At 38.8% G+C, this 14777-nt stretch overlaps 4 protein-coding genes across 7 annotated transcripts; 2 read left to right on the top strand and 2 right to left on the bottom strand.

The window, feature by feature from the left end:
* The first annotated feature begins 1286 nt into the window (after nucleotides 1-1286).
* Nucleotides 1287-2770, top strand: LOC111488665 (probable galacturonosyltransferase-like 9). The gene has a single exon (XM_023136558.1). The coding sequence runs from the start codon at nucleotides 1458-1460 to the stop codon at nucleotides 2589-2591; it is 1134 nt and encodes a 377-aa protein (XP_022992326.1). The 5' UTR covers nucleotides 1287-1457; the 3' UTR covers nucleotides 2592-2770.
* A 1440-nt stretch (nucleotides 2771-4210) lies between these two features.
* LOC111477783 (protein WVD2-like 7) lies at nucleotides 4211-7796 on the top strand. 3 transcript variants are annotated; one of them, XM_023121689.1, is made up of 8 exons: nucleotides 4211-4350; nucleotides 4601-4701; nucleotides 4803-4932; nucleotides 5160-5819; nucleotides 5904-6329; nucleotides 6472-6539; nucleotides 6783-6990; nucleotides 7286-7796. In XM_023121689.1, exons 3-8 carry the CDS (start codon nucleotides 4888-4890, stop codon nucleotides 7313-7315), a joined length of 1437 nt encoding a protein of 478 aa, XP_022977457.1. In that variant the 5' UTR covers nucleotides 4211-4350; nucleotides 4601-4701; nucleotides 4803-4887; the 3' UTR covers nucleotides 7316-7796. The 3 variants fall into 3 exon arrangements, with proteins under 3 accessions (XP_022977457.1, XP_022977448.1, XP_022977440.1); XM_023121680.1 differs by having other exon boundaries at nucleotides 4211-4421; XM_023121672.1 differs by having other exon boundaries at nucleotides 4211-4528.
* Nucleotides 7797-7902: 106 nt separating this feature from the next.
* Nucleotides 7903-10597, bottom strand: LOC111477766 (formin-like protein 4). Of its 2 annotated transcripts, XM_023121663.1 has the most exons (3): nucleotides 10263-10597; nucleotides 9314-10190; nucleotides 7903-9229 (listed from the first exon to the last, which is right to left on the bottom strand). In XM_023121663.1, the coding sequence occupies exons 1-3, from the start codon at nucleotides 10402-10404 to the stop codon at nucleotides 7921-7923; spliced, it is 2328 nt and encodes a 775-aa protein (XP_022977431.1). In that variant the 5' UTR covers nucleotides 10405-10597; the 3' UTR covers nucleotides 7903-7920. The 2 variants fall into 2 exon arrangements, with proteins under 2 accessions (XP_022977431.1, XP_022977423.1); XM_023121655.1 differs by having other exon boundaries at nucleotides 9314-10597.
* A 2484-nt stretch (nucleotides 10598-13081) lies between these two features.
* Nucleotides 13082-14297, bottom strand: LOC111488059 (two-component response regulator ARR5). The gene is made up of 3 exons (XM_023135667.1): nucleotides 13924-14297; nucleotides 13755-13834; nucleotides 13082-13672 (listed from the first exon to the last, which is right to left on the bottom strand). Exons 1-3 carry the CDS (start codon nucleotides 14084-14086, stop codon nucleotides 13229-13231), a joined length of 687 nt encoding a protein of 228 aa, XP_022991435.1. The 5' UTR covers nucleotides 14087-14297; the 3' UTR covers nucleotides 13082-13228.
* Between the last annotated feature and the right edge of the window lie 480 nt (nucleotides 14298-14777).

Below are 14777 nucleotides of genomic sequence, written 5' to 3'. Positions count from 1 at the left end.
TTTTTTTTTTTTTTTTTTTTTTTTTTTTTTTTTTTTTTTTTTTTTTTTTTTTTTTTTTTTTTTTTTTTTTTTTTTTTTTTTTTTGTGTGTGTGTGTGTGTGTGGAAATAATTAGGGTTTGAATTGGTCTATTTTGTTCTGTAGACCTCTCTAGCGGATGCTGATTAAATGAGAGGCCCACCCAAAGGAACGGTCCACGTTGCAGTTCCTTCAAAATAAACTGACAGCTGTCACCCACTCTGAATTCTCCATCATTTAAAAAAATATATATAATATAAGGGAAACAATGAGAAGAAATGGGGTTTTATTTATTTAATTAATTTTAAATTTAATGATTTTGGGTTTAATACATAATTTTGGCATTCCATCTTGAAGTGTCATTATTTGGGTTTAGTATAATTACTTCCAAATTGAAGTGTCATTATTATAATTACTCTCAAAGTATTGTAATATAATACCATACTTAATCATAATAACTGTCCTAATTAACAGCATTATTATTATTATTATTATTATTATTATTATTATTATAAATTCATGCCTTAAAACTGACCCCTCTTCCCTGATTTATTTCCCCTTCAAATACTCGCTCCACAGTCCACATGCCTCCATCATTTTTAATTTTATTCTGAAAACAATAATAGAATTATCCCTAGAAACATTTTACATCAAAAATTTAATCAACATAAATAATTAAATAAAATACTTTTTTAATATATAACTTATAAAGTAAATTATTAATTTTAAACCCCCAATCTTCATTTAAGATATTGATAACTCTACTCATTATTTACTATATATATACATATATATATACATATATAAAAAATACCTAAATAAAGAATATATAAAAAGTGTCCTAACTAACATTAAATTTTTTAAAATTTACGAAATAATCAAATTTAGATATTAATAATTAAGATTTAAAGAACTGCCAACAAAATCTGCCCACCGACCAGATTATTTCCCAAAATTACCTTTAAATCAAATTAGGAACATTAAAAATTATAATTACAAACAGAAGGCACATGGGATTCTCTGATATCAAACTTATTTCACCATTTTATACAAATTTCAAACTAAATTTGTCACTTATTATTATTTTTTAAACAAGTTGGGATTATATTATAAGATATAAGAAAGTAAAATAATAATAATTTATTGTTATTATTATTTAAAAAATTAAAAAAAAAAAAAAACAAAAAACAAAGTATTCCTTACTTGCTGAGGCAGACTGCGACTCAGACGGCCAACAAATTCCAAGTATATAATGCTGTTTCCCATTTCTTTCTCATTCAAACGTCCCCTTCCCCTTCCCCCTCCGCCTTCCCCTTCCCCTTCCGGCCGCCGTCTCTCTCTCTCCCTCTCTCCTAGAGACAGAAGAACGCAGGAACCGCGTTTGGTCAAGCGAAACCCTCTCCTCCTCTTCACTGTTCATTCACCATTCTCTGCAACGAAATGGGAGCTCAGATTTTGCGGTTCCCTTTCACACCAGCCGTTTTTGCCTTTTCTCTTCTGCTTCTTCTTCCTTTCTGTTTCGCGATTCGAACTTTCCGTCATCAATCGGCCGGAATCTCTGATTTCACCCGCTTCTCCGAGGCCCCCGATTATCGGAATGGGGCGGAATGTTCTTCTTCCTCCGCCAGGGATACCACGTCGTCCTGCGACGCCTCTTTGGTCCACATCGCAATGACCTTAGATTCTGAATACGTACGAGGCTCCATGGCTGCCATTCACTCTGTACTCAAACATGCTTCCTGCCCTGAAAACGTATTCTTCCATTTCATTGCCGCCGAGTTCGACCAGGCCTCTCCTCGACAACTCACGAAACTCGTCCGATCCACTTTCCCCTCTCTTAATTTCAAGGTCTACATCTTCAGAGAGGACACTGTAATCAATTTAATTTCCTCTTCAATTCGTCTAGCCCTAGAAAATCCTTTGAACTACGCTAGAAATTACTTGGGCGACATTCTCGATTCCTGTGTTGAGCGTCTCATTTACCTTGACTCCGATGTGGTGGTCGTCGACGACATTCACAAGCTCTGGAACATCAACCTAACCGGCTCTCGCGTCATCGGAGCACCGGAATATTGCCATGCCAATTTCACCAATTACTTCACCGAAAAATTCTGGTCCGACCCGGTTCTAACCAGGATCTTCGCCTCCCGAACCCCCTGCTATTTCAACACCGGAGTAATGGTCATGGATTTGTCTAGATGGAGACTCGGAAATTACAAGAAGAAGATCGAAAACTGGATGGAGTTGCAGAAACGCACCCGGATTTACGATCTGGGCTCCCTCCCGCCGTTCCTACTCGTATTCGCCGGTAATGTTGAGCCGATCGACCACCGGTGGAACCAACACGGTCTCGGCGGCGACAATGTTAAAGATAGTTGCAGAACGCTGCATCCAGGTCCGGTGAGTTTACTCCATTGGAGCGGGAAGGGGAAGCCATGGGTTAGACTGGACGCTAATAAACCTTGCCTTCTTGATCATCTATGGAAGCCGTATGATCTGCACAGAGCAGCTGATTGGGGTTCCCCGGCACCGTCGTCTTATTCGTCGACATTGATTAGTTATTTAAGTTATTAGAGAAGAGAGGAGATCAATTCTTTGGTACAGATTCAGCGATTCTTTGATTGATTAGGAGCGTAGATTGTACAGATTTGGGATTTGGGTTCGAGATGGATACGATGGATCGAGCTTGTTTCATTATTATTATTTACACAACATTTCATCATTCAATATATTCGATTATTATCGATTCTTGGAAACAAAATTTTGGTGTTTGTGGGGTTTGGATTCTTTTTGTATTGTCGATTGCTTTGATTTTTGTTCATGTGAGAGGAAATGAATGACCCATTGTTCCCCTTGAAGAGTATTTTTATAGATATTTTTAAATATAATATTGACCATAAATATATTTTCGAATTTTTATATTATTCTATTTTTATTTCATCTTTGTATAATACTACGTCGTTTTCAACTTCAATATTCAATTAATTTCTTAAATATATTTTTATTTTTTGTATAGTCATGAAGCAGCCAAGCTTTTTCCTTCTTCTTCCTTTTCTTTTATTTTTTTTTATTAATTTAATAATCTTGTCATTTTAATTATATAAAAAAACAAAATAATTGAGCATTAGGTTAGTAGTACAAATCCTTTACCTCACTTATTTTTTAATACTAAAAAAAAAATCTTATAAAATAGGTGTCTTTCCTTGAAAGATCCGACATGTGTGTATTGGTATTGCACACCAACCCATGTGTTGGAGATTGGATTATGCACCTGCTATCCGAAAAGGTATGTCATAAATGGTTTCGTATGGACATGGAGAGAGTCAGATACTCAAGAGAACCTAGATGAATGGATGTTCAGGATGTCCTTATGAAATATAGATATGTCCAAGTAAGCCAAGATGCTCGATATGTCCCGATACACGGGATGACATCACAATGTATGAACCATGTTGTTGGGAACCAAGATGACAATGAGATTTAATATTGTTGTGTCACAGACGATTGAACATGCACGCATGAACGACGTGTGTGGGCGAACAACCTTGGAATCAACACGAATTGTGTCCGGTTGACGAAGGTAAACTTCGTAGAACATCAAATGAAGTCTCTAGTGGACATGCATTGTTTTACCAAATTCATTTCATAAACGCTGTAGTAGCTAAATATTTTAAATTAGTTGGTATTGCTCTACCCATCATAATATTTATATTTATATTTATGTTAGGTAGACATGTATTGTTTAAATGTATTAAAAGCAAGAAGAAAAAGAAAAACGTCTACTTTAATTGTTGTTTCCCTAAGTTTTTATATATATATTCTTTTCAATCCCAACTAAAAGTTGGTAATGGATGAAGCTTAATAAATACCACACACAATATATTATCATTATTATTATTACAGGTGGAAGCAGCCATCAATTTGATTACTCTTTTTTTTTTTTTTCACAATATTTAAATTTTACCCCTCAGTTAATTTTTTTTATTTAATTCGAGAGAGAAAAGGAAGAATTGGGCTTCTAAAAGCCCAGCCCAAACTACGAATAGATGGGCCCAACTTGATATGGGCCAGGCCCGGGAGAGAGAGAGGAGGAAAAGGGATGTATAAAACGACAGCGTATGGGGCGCCCCCCACCCCACCCCCCGGAGAGCGAGTGATTAGATAATAAATGAAAAGACCATTGCGCTGTACAGACAAGACTTTCTTTCTAATACACTCCTTGGGAGTGGGCCTTACACAATACTCATCTTTCTATTATTATTTTTTTATTTTTTGTTCATAAATTATTATATTGGCTGATCCGATCCAACTCGTCTTCACTCTGCAACTGGGAGTGAGTATGAAATTATAGGCTCGAAAAGAAGAAATCAACAAAAAGATTTCGGTTCCTTTTGCCTTTTTTCGGTCGATTTCATCTTCCTTTCTACCTCACCTTTTGCGAGAATCATTACAACTTTTTCAATCCGAACTTCTCTTTCTCGTAAATCCAACACTGGGTTGATTGAGTTTATGTAGGTTGGATCTGTTTGTTGTTGATTTAGTTCTTTTTTTAAGTACAATGATTGGGCGTATTGCTTTTGCAGTTTTCGTAAACAAACAAAAATTATCCAATGGCTGTTTGGAAAGGTGGAGTTGATTAGGTGATAATGGAGATGCACAGGGAAAAGGAGGAAGCCAGTAAAAGGTAAAATCGCTTACACCTATGGATATATTCGCAATTCTTTTTGTCTTCATTTATGATTTTTTTCTCTCTTAATTCTTCCGTTTTCTTCTATCCTGATCCAGTGGCCTACTGATCTCCATTTCTTGTTTGCACTGAAATCATACTGCCCTAGCTCACTGATTTCTTCAATTCTGACATTCGGAATCGATGGAGGAATCATTTGTGGTGGATGTTCTAAACGACGAACATAAGGTACACTATTTTTGGGACGAAATTTTGTCCAAGATTCCCATTAATTTTAACTTCTTCTTCCCCCCTTTACTACTTTTTCTTTATTTATTGTTGTTTGTTTCTGGATTTGGAGATTCATTTCCGTTTATAATTGAGGAATCATTGAATTGTTTTTTCTGTTTCGGGGTTACCGTGCCGTTACTTGCTTGAATTTATGGTTAGATTTGGTTATGGCTTCGTGATGGCAGGTGGAAGAGAATGCTTCGTCGAAACCATTTCTTGAGGTTTCGGTTTCTTTTGGTAGGTTTGAGAATGATATACTGTCTTGGGAGAAATGGTCGACTTTCTCTCCCAATAAATACTTGGAAGAAGTTGAGAAGTATGCAACGCCTGGATCTGTTGCTCAGAAGAGGGCTTACTTTGAAGCCCATTACAAGAAGATAGCTGATAGGAAGAGGTTATTGGAGCAAGAGAGGGAAATGGAAGGCAATACAACAGTGTCAAATGAACTGGAGGATGGAGGAGATGTAATGGACCTGACTGAAAGGGTTGATTATGAATCTGAGAAGTTGAACCCCCAAGTTTCTGCTGAAGAAGTCGAGCAAGATACGACATTGATTGGTGAGGTCAGTAGTGTTTGTCAAGAAGTGGTGAAGGATGATGTTGGAAGTATTGCAGAATGTGAAAGCTCATCAGCTGTTGAAAAGGAAGAACCGGATAGCAAATCAGATTGTGTTGATTCTCAGATTAGCAAACAAGAAGAAGTTGTCATTAAAGAAGTAGAAATGTCTCCAAATGAACCCCAAACCGTCAAGCAACCTCCACAAAAGTTGGTCAATAAAATATCGACAGTGTCTAAAGTCAAACGACAGGTTCTAAAACCAAATCGACCAATCGAATCTAAGAAGGTGAACCTATTGTGTACTTTTGAATTATTTGGAGTTACTAGGTTTGGATTCACTGACTTCAATTTTCTCCATTTGTCTGTGCAGACCACTCCAGTAGTCAAGGAACGAAACATTGCAAGTGCCAAGAAGAAACCAGTAACATCCACGGCCAAGACACCCAAGATTTCCACCCCCAAACCCACCAAGACAACACCAGGACCCAGCACACCTGTAGCACGGTCTTCTGTGCCACGGTCCTCTATAAACAAGGGAACTAGTTCATCTCTATTAAGAAGCCGAAATCCATCTTCTGTTGAAAGCAAGAAAGTAGCTCCCAAGTCTTTGCATATGTCCCTTAGTCTGGGAACTCCCAACTCTGATCCATCTTCTGTCACCGGGATTCGAAGATCTTTCATCATGGAGAAAATGGGGGACAAGGACATTGTAAAACGGGCATTTAAGACATTTCAAAACAGTTTCAACCAAATGAAATCGTCTCCTCAAGAGGAGAGGTTGTCTGCTCCTAAGATGGTTAGATCTTCTTGCTATTCCAGATGCAAATAACTCCATAACCACCTATCTAATTTGTATTGATTGAGCAACTTGATTGATTTATTTATTATCAAGTTTTTCATTGCTTGAAATTCTTCTTACTTCTCAATGCTATGGACAGCTTCCGACGAAAAAGAGAGAAACAACAAGAATTCCCACTTCCGTGGCTGCTAAAAGGGAGAATGGAGGGTATTCTTCAATTTTTTTTTTTTTTTTTTTAATTCAGGAATTCCAATCATTATTAGGTTGCTTTTCGCCAATTATTTACCCTTTGCTTAATAGCTGCGCGAGCTAGTCCTAATTTATGATCATCTTCCCAAAACCATTAGTTAATACCTTATTTAGGCATGGGACATTTCATTTATCCTTTTTAACGAACACATATTCAGCTAGTTTGCATTAAACTGACGATACTTTCATGTCATGTGATAGGATGCACAAAGCAAGTGGTCCAATAAGAGGTACAGATAGCAGAACTACCAGGGTTGCTCCATCTCAGAAGTTGGAAGGAAAATCTACTGCAAAAGTGGCTGGGAGAACAAGCCTCCAATCAAGATCTAAGGTTGCCCCATCTCAGAAAGTGGAGGAGAAATTTAATGCCAGAGAGGGAGTGAGAACAAATCTTCTATCAAAATCAAAGGTTTGATGAAGTGTTATTTTATTTTTATCTCTTTAATTCTTCTTATTGTTGTATCTCTATCTGCTCCTGCAATGAATGTACGCTCAAAACTGGTTGATAAACACTAGGTTTTCCTAGTTTTCCATGTCTGTATCAATTCTTAATATCTTGCGTCCATTTATCCGTGTCAAAAAATTGGATTTTTCTATGCCTTCTTGAAGCTAAAATGAAGTAGCAGAATTACTTCCTCTCTGTTTTCTTTTTTCTTGAACGTTTAGATGTTAGTAGGTAACATACATTCTATGTAATTGTACAGGATGCTTCAAAGAATGGGCTTCGCTCTTGAGTTTTGATGAGTAGAAACAAATCATCAGCTACCCGGAAATGCATCAACCATGGGCTTTCAGGTTCGACGTTGGTGAAAATTACTACTACTCCCTGAAGAGCCCCATATCATGAATTCATTGTTTCCTCTGAAAGTCTTTGTCCATCCAGAGTCTGTAGATTGGAGTGGCATAGGATCTATAACGAGTCAGATGGTGTCATTCTATGAGTTTCATTAGTAATATACAGAAAGCTCACCGTGTCCTGAAACAGCCCCCATATAATATAATTAGAAAATGGGCATCTGTGTGTATGACGTTGAATTGTCTTAGAATTGCCTCTTTTCTTTTTCCAGATAGCTGCAAGTGCCATACATAATGTATACTTCGTAGTCCCCAGTTGCTACATGATGTTTGGTGATCCTAGAATCTTGGTCTAGATGGAGAACTTCGGATTAGCCATGATATTATCCTTATTTTTGGATTAATAATATTCTCTCGTTGTAAAATCAAAGCTTCTGTAATTTACAAGGTCTATAGTTACATCTTTGTTCCTGATTCGAATCTTGTGTACATTATCATTTAACAAGAAAATAGAAGATGGAATACATTTATGGAAAATATTTGCTCAGAATTCCTCATCTGAATCACTAGAACTGCCTTTGGACTTGTCCGACATAAAATTTTCCGGCAAGGTAGGGAAGACAGTCTTTGATCTCACCTGTGGCGAACCCACATCGACGGCCAACGATCTCCTCTGGAGTTCTCGGGCAATTTCAACACACACCCGATCTACCATTTCTAGGAAATCTTTCACTATGATGAATAATTGAAGCCTATTTGCTTCTTTATCTTTTGAACTTTGAGCCTGATAATACTCTGTTGTCTTCATCACTAGCTCCATCGCTCTCGTCTGTTCTTCTCTCACCACCTTCAGCTCATCCTCTGCTGCCTCAAGAAACCCTCTCATTTCCTTTGTAAACCCTCCTCCATTGTTCCCAATTTGATTCAAAAGCTGCCGGATTTCTAGAGTTGGGCTAGTAAGAGATGACGCAGCCTTGGCAACACTCTCGTAGTCGATTGCCGCCGCTTTCCTTACATTAGAGAACTCAGCGCTTAGACCTCCCACCACTGGCAGTCCCAACATCATATATTCCTTTACTGCGTCCTCTTTCGAAGTCGAATTTTCGTGGCTGCTAAAGCTGTTCTCACTGCTATTGCTGCTGTTGTTACGGCTCATACTCTTGTTCCTGTTTAAAACACACTTTTTGCCTTCTGTTCTGATGACTTCTTTCACCACAAAGTGAAGCAAAGTGGTTTTCCCATCAGTGCTTTGAACATCAGAGAGCTTCCGGAGAGCTGTAAGGTTGAAAGCTCTCGCATTTCCTCTTGCAGTTCCTGCATTCAGCCGATTCCCAGCTTTAAGAATTGCTTCAAGCAATTTTAAAAACAACCCTCGAGTTCTAAGCTCCTTGCAGGCAGATTCCAGAGTTCGTAGAGATTTCTTGAGATGGAGAATCTCGGAGCTGAAATTCAATCGGAAAAGCATGGCGTTGAAACGCGTAAAGGCTGTTGGAACCGATGTGAGAAGATGGTAAAGGAAAGATTCAGCATCAGCAAGCTTCTGGGGGTCTTCTTCATACTCAAGAATTTGGGAAATTTCTTTTTGGGTCAGAGCAATTCTTGTGAGTTTTTCAAGATTATCTGTTTCGAGGCCTTGACCTTCGTTGAGCGCATCGAGGATTTCGTTGCGAGGAATGGTCAAGGACTTGATTATAATGGCTATGTTCTGAGATTTTTTCTGTTCAAGAATGAAAGTTTGCGACGGCCCTGAGTTCCGGCCAAAGGCGTTTGTTGAAGAACTAGCCTCGGCCCCGGGGGATTTCCGGTCGGTTGCGACATATCCAAACAGAGCTTCCATAAGATCCTCATCAAATCTGTACTCAAAAGAGAGAAAAATTTATCAGTACTCGAAAGAATTTATTCGAGAAACAAGAAATGGTGTTTGCAGAGATGATTACTTGAAAGAACCGCCGTTCATTTTATCCCAAACCATAGAATGATGGGCATTTGCGGTGTTCACTTTATCCCAATGCAGGGGTATGAATTTAACTTGACCATTCTCGACTGATGAAGCCTCGCCAGAGGAATTACCCCCTTTTGAAGCGCCGGCATTGGGCGGCTGCGGCGGTGGTGGTGCTGCATTGGTCTGGACTTGAATAGGAGGCAGTGGGGGCAGTCTTGCATTGGTCTTGACTGGGATGGGAGGTGGTGGCGGTGGTGGTCTTGTATTGGTCTTGGCTGGAACTGGCGGCGGCGATGTTGGAACAGAGCTTTTGTCGTAAGGAACGGCCCTGAGAGATTGTGAGTGCTCTATTGATGAATGAATTGAACTACTTGATGGTTTTCCAACTGCCTGAACAGAATTCCCAGTAAACGGCGGAGGGTGGTTAGTCTGAGGCGGCGAAGGAGATGTAATCCAACTGGGTTCTTCATCTTCCGGCGAAGAGTTTCCTCGAAGCAGAGGAACTTCTTGAACAGCTTTCGTCTTTTTGCTTCGATTTTTCATAACATTTTCTTGTCCATCACTCCAATCAAAGCTATTACTGGAATTCCTTCTTTCAAGTCTCTTCCAATAAATCACATCCAATCCATTTTCATCCACAATATACCCTTTAAGATTCCCATCAGAACACGAAGATTCACTCTGAGCAACCGCTGGCTGCAAGATCGGTCCCGGACCCGGACCTGGACCCGAATTTGCCACCTCTACATTTCGTTTTCTTCTGATCAGATATCTCTGGATCAAGAAGAAGAACAACGTGGAAATCAGAGCCGTACTCACTGCAGTGACAGCCACAGCCGTTGTTATGGTCCTCGTTAACGTGGACGACGACGACGACGACGATGGCAGCCGATGCTTAAGTGAGGACGATGGCAGCGGTTGCACAAGAGAGGACAATGGCGACGGTGGTTGAGGAATAAATGGGGAAGGGTAGAAAGTTTGGATATTTTGAGGGGGAGTGAGTTGGCAATAACAAACAGAAGAAACAGAAAGGAAGAAGAGGAAGAGATGAAGCTGCCATAGCTGAAGCTGAAGCAGCAAAGGCATGGCGGAGAGAGTGGAAGAGAGAGATCAAATCCGGCGGAATATGGAAGAAGAGGAAGGAAGCTCTGAAAATGAAGGTAACAAGATGTGAAGAACATTGTCGTGTGTGTTTTTGGTATTTTGGTGGCTTGACAGTTTCAAAGAGCAGTTAGTTGTTGTTGTTTCTCTTCAATGTAAACAAACCCTTTTTTTTAAATATAATTTGAAGCAATTAAGAAAGCTAAATTGATATGATAATGCATTATTGATTGAAATGAAGTATGAAGTATGAACGATCATCCTCTCAAATCGGCTTGAAATTGACTCGATTTAATACAAGTAGTTGTGAGTGAGTGGCTACCTAATCTATAAATGTAATTTGTCGAAAAAGTTGTTCAGCGTTTTCCATTCTTTTATAAATATCGTATGCATTTTAGGAAAATTAATTTTAAAATTTTAAAATATGATCTTATTAATACATTACACTTCAGCTATATTCATTTTTAAAAAAAAGAATGTTACATGAATGCAAAGTTGGTGGAAGATTGAAGAGGGTAGGAGGTAGCTCACCCGCTTTCATTCCTTTATTTGGTAATTTTCCCATATTTTTTAATTATTATCTTCAAGAATGAGTTATGTTTATTTGATTTCATGTTATATTGTCTTGCTATTGTATTTTATGTTGTATGATTGTTCGGCGAAATCATGTCTAGACCTATCAAACCTAAATCGCCCTCAAATTGTATTAATTATAGTGTATGCGACTAGCCATCAACCCCTCATGTCCAAATTTTGTTGACTATTCAACGAAATCATATCTCAAGACTTGAATCAACTCAAAATGTACTGTAGGGAGATGTAAATAATCGTCAATTCTTCCGACTCGGAGTTATAAACTATCTAAGTTATTGTGTTGCCTTTCTCGTTTATAGCCTATAATATTGCTTTCAAAACATTCTTTTCAATCTTGTTTTCAAACTCTCTCTCGAAAATCTTTCTACTCTTGTTTTCTAAACCTTTCTTCTCAAGCAGGGCGACGCAAATCATAATTGACTTGACTCTCTCGAGAGTGAGAGTGAGAGTGAGAGTGAGTGGCACACAATCTCACAATCCCCAAGCACGCAGCCATAAAGTTGGCAATTCCTCACCACAAGCTGGCCTCATGCTGAAGAAGAAGAGGCCCTTTTTGTTAGCAGCCCCAGTTGGGCCATCACAAGACCAAGCATTATTGTGGTGATTTATAAGCCCCATGGCCCATACCCACCCAATCTCTTCTCTCACCCAAATCAAATGAAATCAAATCAGATCAAATCAAAGCCTACATTTTTCAAAAGTTAGCAGGGATTGATCTTCCATGTAGTTTCATAGTTTAATTTGACGGTAAACCATATGAGGCTATGAACGAATGAACTGCTGAAATAATGATAGAATGAAGATGGAATTGAAGAAACAGAGAGAGAGAGAGAGTGATTGATATTGAAAAGAGGCAACGTCAATAAAAGCAACAAAAAAGGGCCCCATCGCTGGGAAATGGGCACAACCCTGTGTTGGTTTGTTACAGCCTTTTTCACAAACAGGACATATGCAAATGGCAACACACCTTCCGATACCCATTTAATAAAAATGGGTGAATTCATCATATAAACTTACCAACAAACATTCTAACCCACCCACTTCATCTCTGCTTCATATCTATACTCTCTTTACCAGACAACATCATGCATATCCCTATCCCTTTTCATGTTCATTGCTCTCAACTGCTTCCACCTCGACCAACTTCTCAATTTCATCTCCAAATAATTCAACCCTCCCGACCTCATTTAAGTTATCGCACAGTACAATAAACATGTCACGTAAGCATAACTGTAATCTCTCATGTTCATGATTTGCTATCTTGTTTCACTACGTGTAACGCCTCACACACCTGCGATATGATCATGTTACCTACTCTTCGCTTCTTAAGAGTAAAGACTATCCACACAGACCAATACGAGTCCTTCTAACATGTTTTGTCCTCACCCACATACATCCTAAGAAAATTTCTACGAGATCACCTAACATAGAATTACTCCAACTAAAACACGTTTAACTATGAAGTAATTGAGTTACCACAAGTAACTTTCTCAATCATCCTATCTTTAGGATCACTCTCTTTTAAATTTAGTCTTGATTCATTCGTATACCCTTTTACTTAGATGTCACTAACACGTGATATCAAACTTGCCTTTAAAAATAAAGATTTGATCCTTGGGATATAAAATTGGTTGGTGTTAATTTTATATATTAATTAATGTAAAAGTAGGGTTTACACGACAGCGAACACCTTCAAAATTTAAAATAAAAAAATAACCCAACAAAAATAAGGTGTAAACAACATTATTTTATCCAAACCCATAATTAATTATAGTTTAGGGAGACAAGATTTTGCCCTGTCTCTCCCACATCTTAATTATATCACCTCTAATCTCATTATTAATTGGCTAATTTCATAATTCCACCCAAAATTAATTACAAAATATTTTGAGTTTTTTTTTTTTTTTTTTTTTTTTTTAAATATTTATATGATTGAACTCTATGAATTGTACATCACGCCTTGCCCCCCAAAAGTTCGGACAGCCCCAATGCGTTGCGTTTTGGTAATTGACGGAGATGCCCCAACTCCCTGAGACCTGAAGGCTAACACTTACCGGACAAAACTGGGATTTCAAACAAATGACCGTTAAAACTAACAGAATGAAGAAAAAAGAGGAAGATATTTAATTCTTTTAAAGAAGAAAAAGAAATAATAACAAGGTGGGGGGGAATGATAGGCTACTATTCTCGCACGGTGTTCCTGATTCAGTGGCAGTCATTTAGAGTCGTCCGATTGAGGAGTGGACGTCGGAGAAGATGGCTCTGACGATGATGGGGTGATGGATTGAGCCGAATCTGACGGTGATGGAGAGGAATCAGAGGATGGTGCTGGTGATAAAATGGACGGCGATGATGAGGCTTCATCACACGGTTCTCGTAGCTTCCTTTTGTTGTTCCCACTTCTTTCACTTCCAATCTTTTCGTCCCCCACCATATATTCCCGGAGCCGCTTCACATCTGATAATTTCACCGGCTTCACTATGAAATCCTCTGCCCCTTCCTCCAAACACCTGTCTATCCTCGCCACCACGTTTTCCGACGACATAATCACCACCGGAATCTCTCTCAGAGTTGAAGATTCCTTAATCTTCTTCAACAATTCGTAGCCTGTCATTCCGGGCATGCAGTAATCGGTGATAATCATATCAACCTTCAACCCCTGTTCATTCAAACCATGAAACAGATCAAAACCCATATACCAAAATTTTTAAAAAAACACAAGAAATTCAATGTGTACTTACATCAAAACCAACTTGGGAATTAGGCTCATCTTGCAATCCGAGATATTGTAGAGCTCTAATTCCACTATCCACTGCAGTAACTGAGAATCCCAACAAAACCCAGATTGAATTTCCAGGAAAATGGAATAAAATCAATGAAATTGAATTTAAATTGAAGAGGAACACTGACCTCGGCAGGCGGTGAGGCGGAGGAGACGCTCAATTACTGTACGGTCGACGAGGCTGTCATCGACGGCGAGAACATGGACCTCGGAATCAGAGATGGGGAAGCGATCTAAAGCGTCGATTTGATCGGACCTTCGCCGGCGGGAGAAACCAGAGGTTCTAGCCATGGCAGTAGGAGAGAGAAAGAGAGAGAGAGAGAGAGAGAGAAGGGGTATTGTAATGGAAAGAGCGGGCAATTGAATTGTGTGGACAAGGTTAAGGAGAAGGGGCGTAATATAAAGTGGTATTAAATGAAAGGGTGGTGTCAGTGTGTGTGTGTGTGTGTGTGTGTGTGTGTGTTAAGAGCTCTGTCTGTCTGTCTGTATCAGAAATCAAATCTCTGGGTCTGAGAGAAATCCCAAATCATGTCTTTTTTAATATTTTGTTTTTCACTTTCTTTATGATTTATTAATAATAATAAATAATAATAAACAAAACGTTTTTTTAAGATACAGAGGATGAGATTCTCAAATCCACTTGGGTCAGATCTTCAAATAAACGCAAATCTTCCCGATATCTCCTCCTCGGCGCCATTTTTATCTTATCGTGTACGAGATTTTCATTGGCTGGCTGGGTTTTGTTGGTCAACATGTTGGAGTACGTGCACCCGCCTTCGAATCAAGATTTGAAAACACAACATAAAAGGAGTCAACATACTGGGTTTTAGTGAGTTTACCGAGGTCAACTAAGGACGACACGACGCCGTCAAACAGACAGCATCTGGTTTTAGCGGAGGAAGAATTACTGCGGTGGGAATTTGGGAAACCGAGGGGGGGAGGTGGGGGTAAAAAGTAAAAAAAAAAGGGGGGGGGGGGGAAA

Source organism: Cucurbita maxima, unplaced genomic scaffold, assembly GCF_002738345.1.
Source record: "Cucurbita maxima cultivar Rimu unplaced genomic scaffold, Cmax_1.0 Cma_Scf00001, whole genome shotgun sequence".
Classification (NCBI taxonomy): Eukaryota; Viridiplantae; Streptophyta; class Magnoliopsida; order Cucurbitales; family Cucurbitaceae; genus Cucurbita; species Cucurbita maxima.
This window is presented reverse-complemented; position numbering and strand designations above follow the sequence as displayed.

Coding starts and splice junctions, on each gene's coding strand:
- LOC111488665 (XM_023136558.1), top strand. CDS start 1,458: ATGGGAGCTCAGATTTTGCGGTTCCCTTTCACACCAGCCGTTTTTGCC.
- LOC111477783 (XM_023121689.1), top strand. CDS start 4,888: ATGGAGGAATCATTTGTGGTGGATGTTCTAAACGACGAACATAAG. Junction 4,933..5,159: donor TTCTAAACGACGAACATAAG/GTACACTATTTT, acceptor TCGTGATGGCAG/GTGGAAGAGAATGCTTCGTC. Junction 6,540..6,782: donor GCTAAAAGGGAGAATGGAGG/GTATTCTTCAAT, acceptor GTCATGTGATAG/GATGCACAAAGCAAGTGGTC.
- LOC111477766 (XM_023121655.1), bottom strand. CDS start 10,404: ATGCCTTTGCTGCTTCAGCTTCAGCTATGGCAGCTTCATCTCTTCCTC. Junction 9,230..9,313: donor ATGAACGGCGGTTCTTTCAA/GTAATCATCTCT, acceptor TTTTGAGTACAG/ATTTGATGAGGATCTTATGG.
- LOC111488059 (XM_023135667.1), bottom strand. CDS start 14,086: ATGGCTAGAACCTCTGGTTTCTCCCGCCGGCGAAGGTCCGATCAAATC. Junction 13,835..13,923: donor CCGCCTCACCGCCTGCCGAG/GTCAGTGTTCCT, acceptor TGGGATTCTCAG/TTACTGCAGTGGATAGTGGA. Junction 13,673..13,754: donor ATTCCCAAGTTGGTTTTGAT/GTAAGTACACAT, acceptor TTGAATGAACAG/GGGTTGAAGGTTGATATGAT.